General features: G+C 46.1%; 1 protein-coding gene across 1 annotated transcript; it reads right to left on the reverse strand.

Moving 5' to 3' along the window:
* Nucleotides 1-8,003: 8,003 nt before the first annotated feature.
* Nucleotides 8,004-12,125, reverse strand: CUNH1orf115 (chromosome unknown C1orf115 homolog). The gene is made up of 2 exons (XM_066178218.1): nucleotides 11,590-12,125; nucleotides 8,004-9,247 (listed from the first exon to the last, which is right to left on the reverse strand). The coding sequence occupies exons 1-2, from the start codon at nucleotides 12,058-12,060 to the stop codon at nucleotides 9,128-9,130; spliced, it is 591 nt and encodes a 196-aa protein (XP_066034315.1). The 5' UTR covers nucleotides 12,061-12,125; the 3' UTR covers nucleotides 8,004-9,127.
* Between the last annotated feature and the right edge of the window lie 1,088 nt (nucleotides 12,126-13,213).

A 13,213-nucleotide genomic window follows, 5' to 3' on the forward strand; every position in this document is an offset into this window, starting at 1 on the left:
AACGTGATGGATGTCAGAAGCAAAGGCAGTGACAGCAGACCTACTGGCATGACCCCCAAAAACCTGATCTTCCTCATGGGCAAGAAGGGAGTCCACAGAGGAGTCCTTAATTAAAAGGAGCAGGATATGACTGTGAGAATTAAAGCATGACACAAATAGTGCCAAAGAGACAGACATCTCCCTGAGCACAGAGAAGGAAATTAAACCTGGTTTTGTTGCAGATGTCTTTGCCTGCTTCTTTCAGATGAGGGATGCTGGGCAGGCAGCAGTGCTGGGACACCACCAGTCTATCTGAGCAGGTGAAGAACAGAAGGGAGTAATGTGTACATTCCTCATCAGGATGCTCTGTGTTACTTTTGTGGTCTCCCAGCCATTTTGGGTAGTTGCTCTTTGTTATTCATATTTTACTAATTGATCCTGGGGTAAAGGTCTCTGGTAACATTGGTTTTGTGAAAAGGCAAGAGGGAGGGCAATGCCTTTGCCAGTCTTGTTCACCACTTTGCTGTTTAAACCACGCCCCGATTCCAGTCATGGGTTTTGAGACCTTTCTCCTACAAGTACATGACAATATGAAAGATAAACAGAACCTGTTCATTTTGAATTTGCCCCCTGAACCGGCCCAGAACAGTTCTGGAGATGACCTATTGATCAGCAGAGCCTTGTGCTGCTGTTGGGTTGTGTGGGGGACATGCAGAGACAGTCTGCTGCCTGCTCACCTTCCACATCACTTGAAATCCCTTCTTATGCTACTTTACTGGGACACCCCATCCTCCATATCCCTGGGATCCCCACATTGCTCTAGGTAAATCAGAGGTGCTAAACTGCTTGGTCTGGTTTGATCAGACCTGCCCCACCACCTTCAAATCATTGACCCACTGAGTCAAAAATAATTACTTGTGATTGTTTTTATGACTCCTCCACAGACACAAGAGGGGAGCCAAACCTGCTGAGCAGACTGAGAGCCCTTGCACACTCTTTGGTAACCATTAATCTTCTCATTTAACGTGGAGTCTATATTTTGTTGAATTTAATTGAATTCATACAGAAGTCTTTAATCTGCACCTGCACCCACAGAGGAGCAGAAAAATGCTATAAGGGGAACCAGGCATCTTATGTGTTAGCAAATGTTCAACAAAACTGCAGCAACTGTCTAATGTCTGATAAGCAGTACTTGCAAGCAAGAATCAAAACACAGTAATATAAGTACTAAAGAGATGAAAACAAAAACACAAACTAGTTCTAGAATTTACCATGGAAAGTGGTGCATCACATGAAATAAATGAAAAAACCCCAAACAAACTGCTATTTATGCTGGCCACTCCTGATGAACAGTAATGCTTATTTTCACAAGCTTAAGGCAAAAATGAGTAACTAAATCCTGTGGTTTCTTGAGCAAAGTATTCTCCACTGCGCAAACTGCAAAGTGCAGAATGATTTTGCTCTCCAAAATTCTGTCTATGAGGCATGAAAATAACAGAATTTGAGATAAGATGAAAAAAAAATTGGGTGATTTGCTGCTTGCTTGCTGCTTCTAGGTGCCAGAGAAAATAGGTCTGGAGCACATATATACTTTACCAGCATGACAATTTGGAGAAGTAGAGACCTTGATGGTTGTGAGAAGCTACAGCTCCTTCCTAGCTGCACAGTATGGGCAGCACAGTGAGGTACAGAACCAGATTCTTTTAGTCAAAATGACTTGTTAACTGAATTCAGAAACAACTCACTTTGGCTAACAATTGGGTATTAATTTAGAGAAAAAAAGTATTTCAAAATCCAAGAAGGACCTTGAATTTTCATTCCCTAGATCTGTTGACCTAAGGATCCTGAGGAGATTTTGTTCAGACCAGCCCTTACATTCAGCCCTGACTCTTCTTGGAGAGTATGGTGAGAAGGAGCTTAAAGAAATAACAGAAGGCAGCAGCATCTGTATAATATATCTTTCCTACTGTGAAACAAGGAACATGAAATCAGAAATAGCTGCAGAGAGCACAGTTGTGGCTAAAGGTTTCAGGTGTGAGTCTGCAGACTTTGAGGAAAGCCCTCTTTACCCATGCACCAGGTGCCTCCCAAACAGCCTCCAGTAAACACACTGAGCAGCAGGTTTGTTTAATCCTCCAGCCCAGGCACACTGGTGCCTACCTAGGAGCCACAAGCTCCTTGTACTGTTAAGCAATGTGAATAGAGCCATTCAGACAAATAGGTGCTGGTTTTGTTACAATCCAAACACAGCCTCTTGTGTGACAGAACTGTGTTTGTTGAAGCCAGAGCAGTATTCCTGCCCTTAAAAGCAAATAACCATGTTTTCAATTTCTGATACCTTCATAAAGTTTGGGACAGTTGTGCTGAAATTCTCTGCACCAGGGTCTTGTTTCAGGCTTCCTTAAAATGTGTCTGATCACACGAAGAATTCACAGTGTTAATCTTGCAGCAAACTGGGGCTGGGCTCCCTTAGCCATAAAAGTGTATGATGTTGACTTATCTTTAAAAAGGATGGTGTTAACTCAGTAGTACAGGACAAATTTTCACGTGGAAAAATTTTTATGGAGAAAGTAAAAGGCATATCTGCCTTCAGATGTAGTGGGCAATTTGAGATAATTCTAGAGACAAACCTAGGATCTCGTAGCAGCAGCTCAATCAGAGGCCTAAGATGAATGATGAGGAAAGAGTTGAACAATTTTACTCGATTCCACTAAAAAAAAAAGACAAGTAGCTGGGGATCTTCTAGGTCTTCAATATGTACACAGTGCTGTACTTTGGAAAGGTATAAATTACCACATTGAGGGGAAAGGTTTGGCTGGACATTATGAAAAAAAAAAAGAAGTGACAAAGACAGCAAAATGCTGGCCTCAGTCAGGTGTCAGTGTGTTAGGATGGAGCTAAATGTAGCCTGGGCTTGTCTCAGTGAAGGAATTAAATGCACACACCAGGGATATTATTTTTTTCAGTGACTCTCTGATAATTCAGCAAAAGGCAGGGATGAGGGGATAATGTGGCCAAGTATGCTGATTTCAAGAAGATATGATAAAAATCACATTATACTCACACACACAAATTATGTCCTTTTTCCAAAGTTAGAACAAACAAAAAATTCAAAGGATTCCTTCACAGAGAGGAGGGGAGGATAAAAGCATTGCTGTTTCCTCTTAAAATCTAGAAGGAAATCAGAGTTCAGTGAGTCATGCACTAGAAATGAGCTCAGTGAAATTCATCTGTGGAAAAATCTCAGGCAAGTAATTGGCAATGGTAGAGTTATAAATAGAGTCATTAACGATAGATGTCTTTTAATGGAGCAAGAGCAAAAAAAATAAAAGGATCTGTCTTTTTTGGTGAGGTTTTTCCTTTACAGAGAATTATTTATACCCAAACTCCAGGTGGGTTGATAGGCTACTTTGGTAGCTGACATATAGAAAGATGAATTGAAAATTATCTTTGTCATCCAGTCAAAGGCTAAACTTCAGTCTCTAAATGCAATAGGACAACACAGAAATTGTTCCAAGCAAATGTTTGGCCCAGTATTAACTAACAGAGGCTGTTGACATTATGAGTTCTCCCAATGTTCTGTAAATGCTATTTTCCATGTGAATTCAACATCCATCGGCAGCTTCAGGAGTCTGAAGAGTCAGGGTAGAGCTGTGTGTCACCTGGGAGAGCCGGTAAGGACCGAAGGAGAGGCTTTGCAGGAGAGCAGGACATTTGTTCAGCAGCACAAACATTAACACTTCTGCAGCTCTGGTTTATCAGCCATCACGGGGCAGGAAAGTCCCCACCCTAATTCAGGCACAGCTGAAAAAACAATCGGATGCTAGTTCAGTGTCCCAGGAAAGGAAGGAGCAAGGATTCCTTTACGGGCAGCAGAAACAGGGGAATACAGAAAGCATGAGGAGGCAAGTCCGTGTGGTTTGCTGGAGCTGGGGTCCAAGGCACTCCTGGAGGGGGTGTCATTCTAGTCTGCCAACCTCCAATTCAAAATTACACATCCTCTCATAGGCAGCTGTCATCTCTTCAGAAAAAGGTGAGATTTAGAAATAAGAAGTGGCCTTGGTTCATCGCCTCACCTCCAGTGAATCTTCCTTAAGGAATGTATTTGAGGCACAGCAAGAACTTCAGGGCAAAGTACAATGTATTTTTAGGTGTTGAAGGAAAAAAAAAACCAAAACCTGTCAGAAGAACAATGTTCCTATGGCCTTACATTTGAAACACTTGGATAGAGGAGGCTCAGGATTCCACCGGGTAGGAAACACTGGTATACAGAGATGCACATTACACTGCTGAGACCCCACATCCTGAGGATGGATCTGGACAAACAGGGAGGCCAGCTTAGGGAAAGGCAGGAAATCCCTGCAGGAGATGAACAACGGGGCAGGCTGACGAGGCTGGAAATCTGTGGATTTTTTCCCAGGAGATGGCAGTAAAGGACAGTCGCCTTTCAGCCAGCGGAGCGCAGGGAAGTGGAAGCAGCGGTGGAAGCCGAGCTGCTGCTCAGGCAGCGCTGCCGCCCTGGCCAGTCGCTCCTCGTGACCAGGAGCAAAGCTTTATTCTCCGCGTCAGTGTTTCTGGCAAGGGTGAGGAGCTCATTCGTCTACATTTCCATACAGTAGGTAAATGAAAAGCTTTCTGCTTACCGTGGCAGGATCGCTCATCCAGACTGGAAGAAGCCCAGGAGGTCTCTCCTCCAGCCTCCCACTCACAGCAGAGTAAACACTGCATTCACACCAGGTTGCTTCCCACTTTGTACAGTCGTGCCTTGAGACACTCCACAGACAGACTTCAGCCTCCTGAAGAAACCTCTTCTCATATTAGTAATATGATAGTAATACGACTATATTACTGCTTTCCCTGACTTGTTTCTGGCTGACAATTCCCCAGTTTGGATTTATGACTGTGACCTCTTGCTGTGTAGCTGCAGACTTCAGTTAAGAGCCTGGTTCCATCTTGTTGGAAACCCTTTCTTATGTATTGAAAACCTGTTGTCAAGTTTCTCCTGTCTTCCCTCCTCCAGCTGAACAAGTCCAGAGCTCTGCATCTCTCCTCATGCACTTGCAGGATTCAGGAAACTGCACCACCCTCTCTGAACCCAGTCTTCACCCCAAAACAGGCCTGGCAGCCCAATACTTCCTGAAAGAAGAAGGAAGGGAAGGATTTTACTCCGTTACTTTCTCTTAATTAGCTCCGTTAATCTACATGTTCTTTAGACTCTCTATTCTTCCTTGAAGAAAATAGGATTTCCAAAGTACACTCTGTACAGGTAACTGCAGCAACTTTGTGCATATTTTAGGATCAGTTTTGTCTCAGAAGAGGCCAATGTTCAACTAACAAGGGACGCAGGATACAGAAAAAGACAACTGGTTTTACTGCACCCCAACACAAAACCTGCCCCTTTCCCAGTCTGACAGACAGGCAGAGATCAGAAAGGATATTCATCCCTGAAGGGATCCATGACCGGGGAGTGGCAAAGATCTGGAAGTGCCAAAGTGCTGTGGTGTGGTACAGCTCTCCTCAGTCACTGCACCTCCAAAGAGAGCTGTGCAAGAGTGCTTCCTTGCTGCTAATGTTGCAGGGCAAAGGACAAGAACTCTGCCATTTCCTCAGAGCCTATGGTAAGGCAGGGGAGTAATAAATACTCTGGCAAAACCAGCAGAAATATGCTTTATTCTGCTCTGTGACTCATTGAGCAGTCACCAGGAATAGCCAGGAATTTAAAGTAAAAGTGACTTGCCAGGCTGTCTGGTTAGTAGAGTTTGTTGCTGAGAGAAGCATGGACAAGTAGACTACCAACTTCTTGCCACTCCTGCATGCATTCAGCTTTCCAAATCTATTTATCCTGCCATTTGTTACAAAGTGAAAGGTGTATAGAAATCTGAAGGGAACCTGATAGGACAGTAGCACACCACTGAAGACAAAACCTGGCAAGTGAAGCAATGGGCAAGTGAAGCAATGAGCAACACATTTTGTCCAGCTAAAATATCAAATCAAGTCTTCCCACCATGTACCCACCATGGTATTTACTGCATCCTACATTGTTTATGAGCGAGTCAAACATGTGTTTTGTTCCTCAGAAGTTCAGCTGCAGACAAGCCTGTTTTAACAAAAGACCCTGTGTGCAGATGTGGGTTGAAAGCTGTCCCTGCTGGGGTGGCTCCTCCAAGGACAGCCTTGCCAAGAATACGTAACACCTGTGCAGAAGCCAAGCTTCAGTCCCAGACTCTCCTCATGGCTTGGCACGTGCCAGGGCTGGGAACCCAGGCTCCTCACCAATCCCAGGCTCCTCACCAGTCCCAGCCTCATCCCCATCGCTGACTTGTTCTCCTTCATCTCACATGCAGATTTCCAGTTCTGCTTCAGATGGAGGCTGCCCATTTTGTTGGCTGAGCAGATGATCTGCCAGCCGATGCTGAGGTGGTCAGGGAACATTTTTTCATCTCTTATGTCATCGAGACAACATTTAGCAACAGAGCTGCAGGACCTGCCTTGTTCCACCTGTTTGCATCATAGCTAAGCCAGACCTGGGCCAACAGAGATGCTGCCATGACTGACAGGAAGTACAGCCCTCTGCCATCCACCCAGCTGAAAAATGAACCTCACCCTCTGGATTCAGATTTTCTAGACACTGCTGCATGAGCTGGGCTAATGAAGAGAGTAGCAAACCCTCAGGACAGGGCTTGGCCTCACAAATTCCCTTCAGGAGCTAAGGAATGAATCACTGTTCAAGGAGAACTGATAAGCAGCACTAATTGGTAACCTCAGTGAGAACCATCAGTTCATTTTGAGGGTGGAAAATGAATCATTAGCTGGTTTATTGCAATAGCACAGGTTACTCGCATGCTTTTTCTTTCTCTCTCCTCTTTCTTTGTTTTTGGTCTATTTTAGGAACATTGGTCAGCCAAAGCTGACTGACCAATATGCCTGAGGCTTTGCTTTTCTCAGGCTCACACAGAGGCACCATGTACATGTTATTCAGATTCTGTATGGATAGCACCCGGGTTGTTCCCTTAAAGTTGCACCAGGTGAGCAGAGGCCGGGTGTCAGCAGGCAAAAGTCCACTGTGCTAAGCAGTTCAGGAGCTAATGTTCATGTTTACCTTTGTGGAAGGTCTGAACAGGCTGGACCCTGTGTGTTGCAATGAGGGAGCAGCCTTACTAGTCAGGGGACACACAGACAAATAGATGGGACACTCACTCCACACAGAAAAATAGAGACACATATCTCTCCCTGTATGGCTTTAGTAATTTGAAAAAAAGGCCTAATGATTTATTCTGTGAGACCACTGTAAAACATGGAGTGGTGTAACAAAATCTGAAGTTAATCCCAAACTCCTCAGGCTGGTGTGGCATGTGGGTGTTAAAACAGCCCTGTTCTTACTGCATTATCAACAGCCCTATGGCATGCTGGTGGGGCAGATAAAAGGGACAGGTCTGTCCCCACAAAAAAGCTCAAGAGAAACAACTGAAGGCATGAAACAGTGAGCAAAATCCCTTTGTGGCTATTCCTAACCCCAGCTTCTGCAACCCTAGATCCTTTGCAGCCTTGTCTCCACACCTTGCTGTTCCAGTGCATTTCCACACAGCCTGGGCTACAATCATGTCCTACCAGGGCACTGAGGCCACAGGCAAAACAACGTGGGGAAGTTTACACTGCAGCTTCCCCTCGCTGGCTGGGCTGCTGCTGAGAAACTCCTCCTTTGTGCGCTTACTTACGTATGTAGGTAAAAACAGACATGGATCTCGTGGGTTTTATTTACAGTCCAGTTAGAAAAGAGTGTAACACCCCGCCCCAACCCCCCATCTGATTCATTTGCTACATTAAAAGAAATACAGTGTGGTTTGCCAAGACATACAAACTCCTTTGTTCAGAAAAGGCAAAGAAAGCAAGTGAACAACATTTTTTTCCAGTTAAGTCAACTCCTTGATTACAAAAAACACCATGAAAACTAGAAAGGTATATAATACATAGAAAGCGCAAGCAGGGAAGTCATTTATGACTACCACAAAAGAATGACAGAAACAAACAAACAAACCAACCCCACAAAATTTTTAAGGCCCATAAACCACCTTGTTCCTGTGTCATCAATGTAGTAGAATTTATGTCCCTGGAGGTGTGACAGGGAAACTGCTGCATCTGCACCACTGAGCTGAGCCATCTGATATTGACATCCTCTGCTTACAGATTCCAGGTGCAGAAATGAAGATGGAGCTGGCAGGTTATTTGGCCCCACTCTCGTATGTCACACTTGGACATTCTTATACCAAATGCTGTATGTATATATTTTTTTCTCAGACGCAGTTGGCAATCAATTGTTTTTCCCCTGGTGAACACCACAGAATTAGGCACAAAATGCCCCAGTTTCCAGAATCAGATATATCACATATGAACCCTGTTCTCAGTAAAAGAATATATGCAGATTTCATAGTAGCAGAGGAAAAGTTTAAAATGTTAATCATAATGAGCCTTTAATGCCCCAAAACCACAAATACACACCTCATTTTCTTTCTGGATTTTTACATCTTTCTCATGATTATTTAAAGGCTCATTATGTCCAGTGTTTGAAATGAACAACCACAATGCAGCAAAGCTCTCCACGTCTCAGGCCACATTCCATTTATGTCCAAGTATATTTTTAAGTACACTCATAATCTTAAGCCTCAGGAAAAAAAAATCACCAAACCCAGAATGTCAGACAACCAATCTTCAGAAAACCTGTCTTTTCCTAATCCTCTGTTATCTGTTTCCTCCACTGCTTTGACAATTCCTCTCATCTACCCAAACTCATCTCCACCTCCCCAGCTGCTCTCCCATCCTCTGTTTTCCTTCATTTCTCTCTCCCTCATCTACTTGCTTTTCCATCCATCCTTGGCTGCCTTCCACACAGCTTTGGAAAACCAACTCATGCCCGAAAACAAACTCCAGTTAATCAAAGATTATTTTCTCATCCTTACACTTCTTTGACCTGATCTGATTTTACAAAGCACTGGAATTTTTTTCAGAGAAGGGCACTCAGTCTTGGGAAAGGACCTGGTGCAGGGGCTCAGGGCTGTTGGTCCAGGAGGTTTTTCAGGTCCAGGTCTCAAATTTAATCCTGAGAAAGCAGCAATGGCCTCATGTCCTCTCCCATGGGGCACAGGGAGCTGCGCTAGCGGACGAAAGATGCCACATGTGCTGACACTCCAAAGGGAGCAGAATAGGCTGCTGCTAATCCTTGCAGGCCGACCACCACGTAGTGACAACCCTTCTGGAGAATTTTCCCGACATTCTGGGGAGAGAGATGAGAAAAAGGGATAAAAAAAGACAAAGTGATAGAAAATACCTTCACATAAAATCATTCTGACAGCCAATGTCACAGCCCCAGAAAATGAAATTTTCCCACAGCTAACGAGGGCTGGAGAGTGGAAAAACATTTTATCATCTATTTTTATATAGGCATACACACCCACAGGGTATAGTTAAACTGAACGGATGCAGCCTCCACAGGAAGCCAGGCTTTTACATGTGATTCTATTCAAGAATAAAATTAGTTTAAATTCACCCTAGTTTGTAGAAGTACATAATTCCCACATTACATGTTCTAACTATGTTAGTAATTCCTAGAAGTTCATAAGGTGCTAAAACTGGAGCTGAACAAGAAGGCAATAATCACTGAGAATACTTTTATGGAAATTTCATTGCTTTTTGTCAAGATTTTTTTTGTCAAAATAAGGAAGTTTTGATCCACATCAGTACACATTCAGGAACTCATCTATGTACTGCACTAGGGATAAATTTGACACGGATTATTTAACTGAAAACCTTAATCTAATTTTAATTTAATTTTTGATATTTTTTGTTCATGTGGCTGCTCACGACTGAGGAATTAATACAATGTCGTCAGATTTGGAGGAACATCAGAATTATTGTTAGTAACTCTTTATGGTTGTGTGGAACTAGATTAAAATGACCTCTTGCAACATAGAAAACACTGAATCTGAGTAAATATTTTTAAATCAGTGAAATCCAATCAATATCTATTATATTCTTATGATTTCTTAAAGCTGGATTACAGAGGTTCTGGCACATAAAAACTTTCAGCTGTCATGGTGCTACTACACAGCTGAATTTTGCTGGTTTTACTTCTATGGAAACTTACTCAAAAGGAGTTAAGATGCCAAGATAAAAAGGCAGCTAGAGCCTGGGGGCAGATCCTGAGGCTGGAGGATGAGATGCAGGGCCTTCCCTCATCTGCCCCTGCCTCACTATGTCACACTGGAGTCTTCTTTCCCCATTCCTGCCCTTCACTTGTCTACCCAGACCTCACCCGTTCTTTAATGAGTTATTCTTTATGCTAGAGCCAAACTGGCAACCCTTCCCCGTGGGAATGTCATCTGACCAACACAGAAGGGAATACACAGTGCCCAAGAACCGGCCCGTGCTCTGAACACCATTGAAAGCACCTTTATACCAACAGCACCACCAGTAAAGCAATGACCTGCTGCAGCCACTCTCACAAGACTGCACTGTACAGATCAGGCCTACAGGCTTGAGACAGCTTCCTACAGCATGGGACCTGGAAAACACAGTGCTGGAAACTCAAAGAATCAAATTCATCACAAAAGAATGAAATATTCTGTTCGTTTCTTTATGAAATAGTAGGATTTGAGAGGCAGCTCCGGACAATGCTGACATCTGTAAACTCAATTTCAAACGTAACTTTGCCAAGCTAATGGCATTTTCTGCATGTCAGACATAGCAAGCATATCTTTACCAAAATCATGGTTTTTTAATAGAATGCAGTAGAAAGTCATGTCTCATGCTGACACCTGTAATCTCAGCAGCAGGAAAGGATTCCTGACAATAGACAGGTTTCTCCTGCTAACACAGAAAATATTTTTTGCTATGAACGTCCAAGACATACCTGAGGTGTACTTAAGTGACACGAACAAGAGAAAAACAATAGAATTCTTCCACATGGAGTTTTGTAACCAAAGGCACCCATCTTCCGGTGGGAGGAAAACCAAACCACCAGACTGCAGGACTTGTGACTTCCCACACAGGAAAGAGAAAGAACAATTTTGATCCAAAACTGTTGTCACAGATGAAGTACAAGCTGCATTTTTTTCCCCTGTAACTCATAGCAGTGATTTCTAAGAGTCACCTTGGCCAAGGAATGTCCTGCAGGGCTGTTTACCGTTTCTTTCGGGCACTTCAGTGGAAGGGGATAAAATGCAGACCAATTAACTGGAAGTTTTAAGGAATAGTTTTAAAATTATGACGCCGAGGGAAACGCAGAACCAAGCGAGGCAAAGCACCCGTCACATGGATCAGCTTAGTGTCATTTTCACTTCGAACAGACAGATTTTGTGCTCTTTGATCCAGGCGAGGGTCGGTGTCCGTGTCCATCCCCGCCCAGCAGCACTGACTCCTTCCCGGGCAGGTCCAGAGCAAGCCCTGACCCCACCTCGGAGCCGGGCGCTGGTTCTGAAAAGCCCGCGGGATAAGGGGCGTTCCGAGAGCCCCTCGGAACTGTCGGAGCCGAGGCCCCGCAACCCTCCCGGCGCCGCAGACCCCGTGCCGGGCGTCCCCATACCGAGGGTCCCCGCTCCGGCGGCGCTGTGCCCTCACCTTTCCGTACTTCTTCAGGCGCTTTCCGTAGGGCCGCTTGCCGGGGGCCCGCGGCGGGCGCAGCGGCTCGTAGGAGCCGGGCAGGACGGCGAAGCGCACCTTCCTGCACCCCGTGCCCTCCTCCTCCTCCTCCTCCTCTTGCAGCGCCGCCGGCCGCGGGGCCCCCGCGCTGCCCCCGGCCCCCGCCGCCGCCTCCTCCTCCTCGCCGGGCAGGATGAAGACCTGGTCGTCGCCGGGCCCGCGGCGGGAGAACCTGCCCCTCACCTTGGCGCCCAGCCGTGCACCCACCGTCATGGTGCCGCCGGGCGCCGACCCGTCTGCGTCGACCTCGGGCGCTTCCTCCGCTGCTGCGCCACAGGTGTGGCCGGAGGCGGCCGCTGCCCCCTCCCCGGGGCGGGACGGCTGCGGGAAGAGGCGCCCCGGCCCTGGGCAGGCGGCGGAGGGCTGACGGTGCCCCCGGCTCCGGACCATGGCCCCGCCGCCGCTCTGGTGCGGGAAGGAGCCCGGGGTTGGAGCCCGTCAGCTCCGCGGGACAGGTGAACGCTGACGGGCGGCACAGCCCCGCACCGGCCCCGGGCTGCTTCGGCCTCGGCGCCGCAAGGGCCGGCGAGACCCTTGGAAGATCCATGGCACCGCACGCCCTGCTCCGGCCCACGGCAGCACCGCTCCAGGAGGTTACGCTCTTTCCCCCTAAGCGAGAAAGGCCAAGCTCCTTGGACATGCCTCAGTTATAGGTATTCCTACTAAAGCCAAGGTTAAACAGCCTCTTCTGCGTCCTGGGCTGCGTTCGACTACCCCTGGCCAAGGGGAAAGTGGCGAAGAAGTTTCTCAGTGGCTTTTGCCCAAATGCTGGGGGATAGCCCAGGGGAGGCTGTGATAGCCCCACCTCTTGCAGCTGGGGTGCTGTAGGGTATCAGCTGCCTCTCCTAAGCAGCGCTCCTCACCTGGGGTACGTTACGGAATGCAAAGTTGTACAGGGAGGAGAGATACATTTTATTAAACCAGTTGGTGTATTTATCAACATTTGATACACATGTGAACGCTTTCGACAAGCAGATGCAACATGGAGACAGACCAATCCTTTCCCCTGGATTTTTCTTATTGACGAACAAAGCCTTGAACCTGCATCTCCCCAAGGTATGTGCCTAACACTCGGAAAGTAAATCCTGCACTTGACATTCTTATCTGCCCCAAGGATGGTGATTCTCCACCTTCACAGCTCCAGAAAGCTGGAAAGCTTTCCAGAAAGCCGAAAGTGTAAGGAACAGTGGGGCCATGTCCCTGAAGGGTGGAAGGTGTAAGTCTCAGGACTGTCACTACAGGAGAAGCTCTGAGGTAATTTTTCCCTATCTTCCCAAGAGAGGCAGGCCTTTCCCAAAGACTTGGTTTGTACCTCACGTTTGCTTCCTTTTCCAGAATTCAATTACCAGAAACCTCACAGAATACATCTCCCAGCTGAGATTTAGTGTCTCCATTTGCATAGTGCAGGGGAATTACATGTTCTGAGATGAGTAGGTACCCTTTGGTGTACGACACCAGACACCAAAACCTCATGTCTAAACAGCTGATGGAATTTTAGCACCAAATGGCATAATGACCCTACTTGGTTCCCCAGCAGTGTCAT

The sequence above is a fragment of the Chamaea fasciata genome, unplaced genomic scaffold (assembly GCF_029207755.1).
Source record: "Chamaea fasciata isolate MVZ Bird 193981 ecotype frontalis unplaced genomic scaffold, bChaFas1.0.hap1 SCAF_3, whole genome shotgun sequence".
NCBI lineage: Eukaryota > Metazoa > Chordata > Aves > Passeriformes > Sylviidae > Chamaea > Chamaea fasciata.

Excerpts from the sequence above, each read along its gene's own strand:
- CUNH1orf115 (XM_066178218.1), bottom strand. The coding sequence starts at position 12,060 with ATGGTCCGGAGCCGGGGGCACCGTCAGCCCTCCGCCGCCTGCCCAGGG. Across the intron at positions 9,248-11,589 it reads GCCTGAAGAAGTACGGAAAG|AATGTCGGGAAAATTCTCCA; the intron begins GTGAGGGCACAG and ends CTCTCTCCCCAG.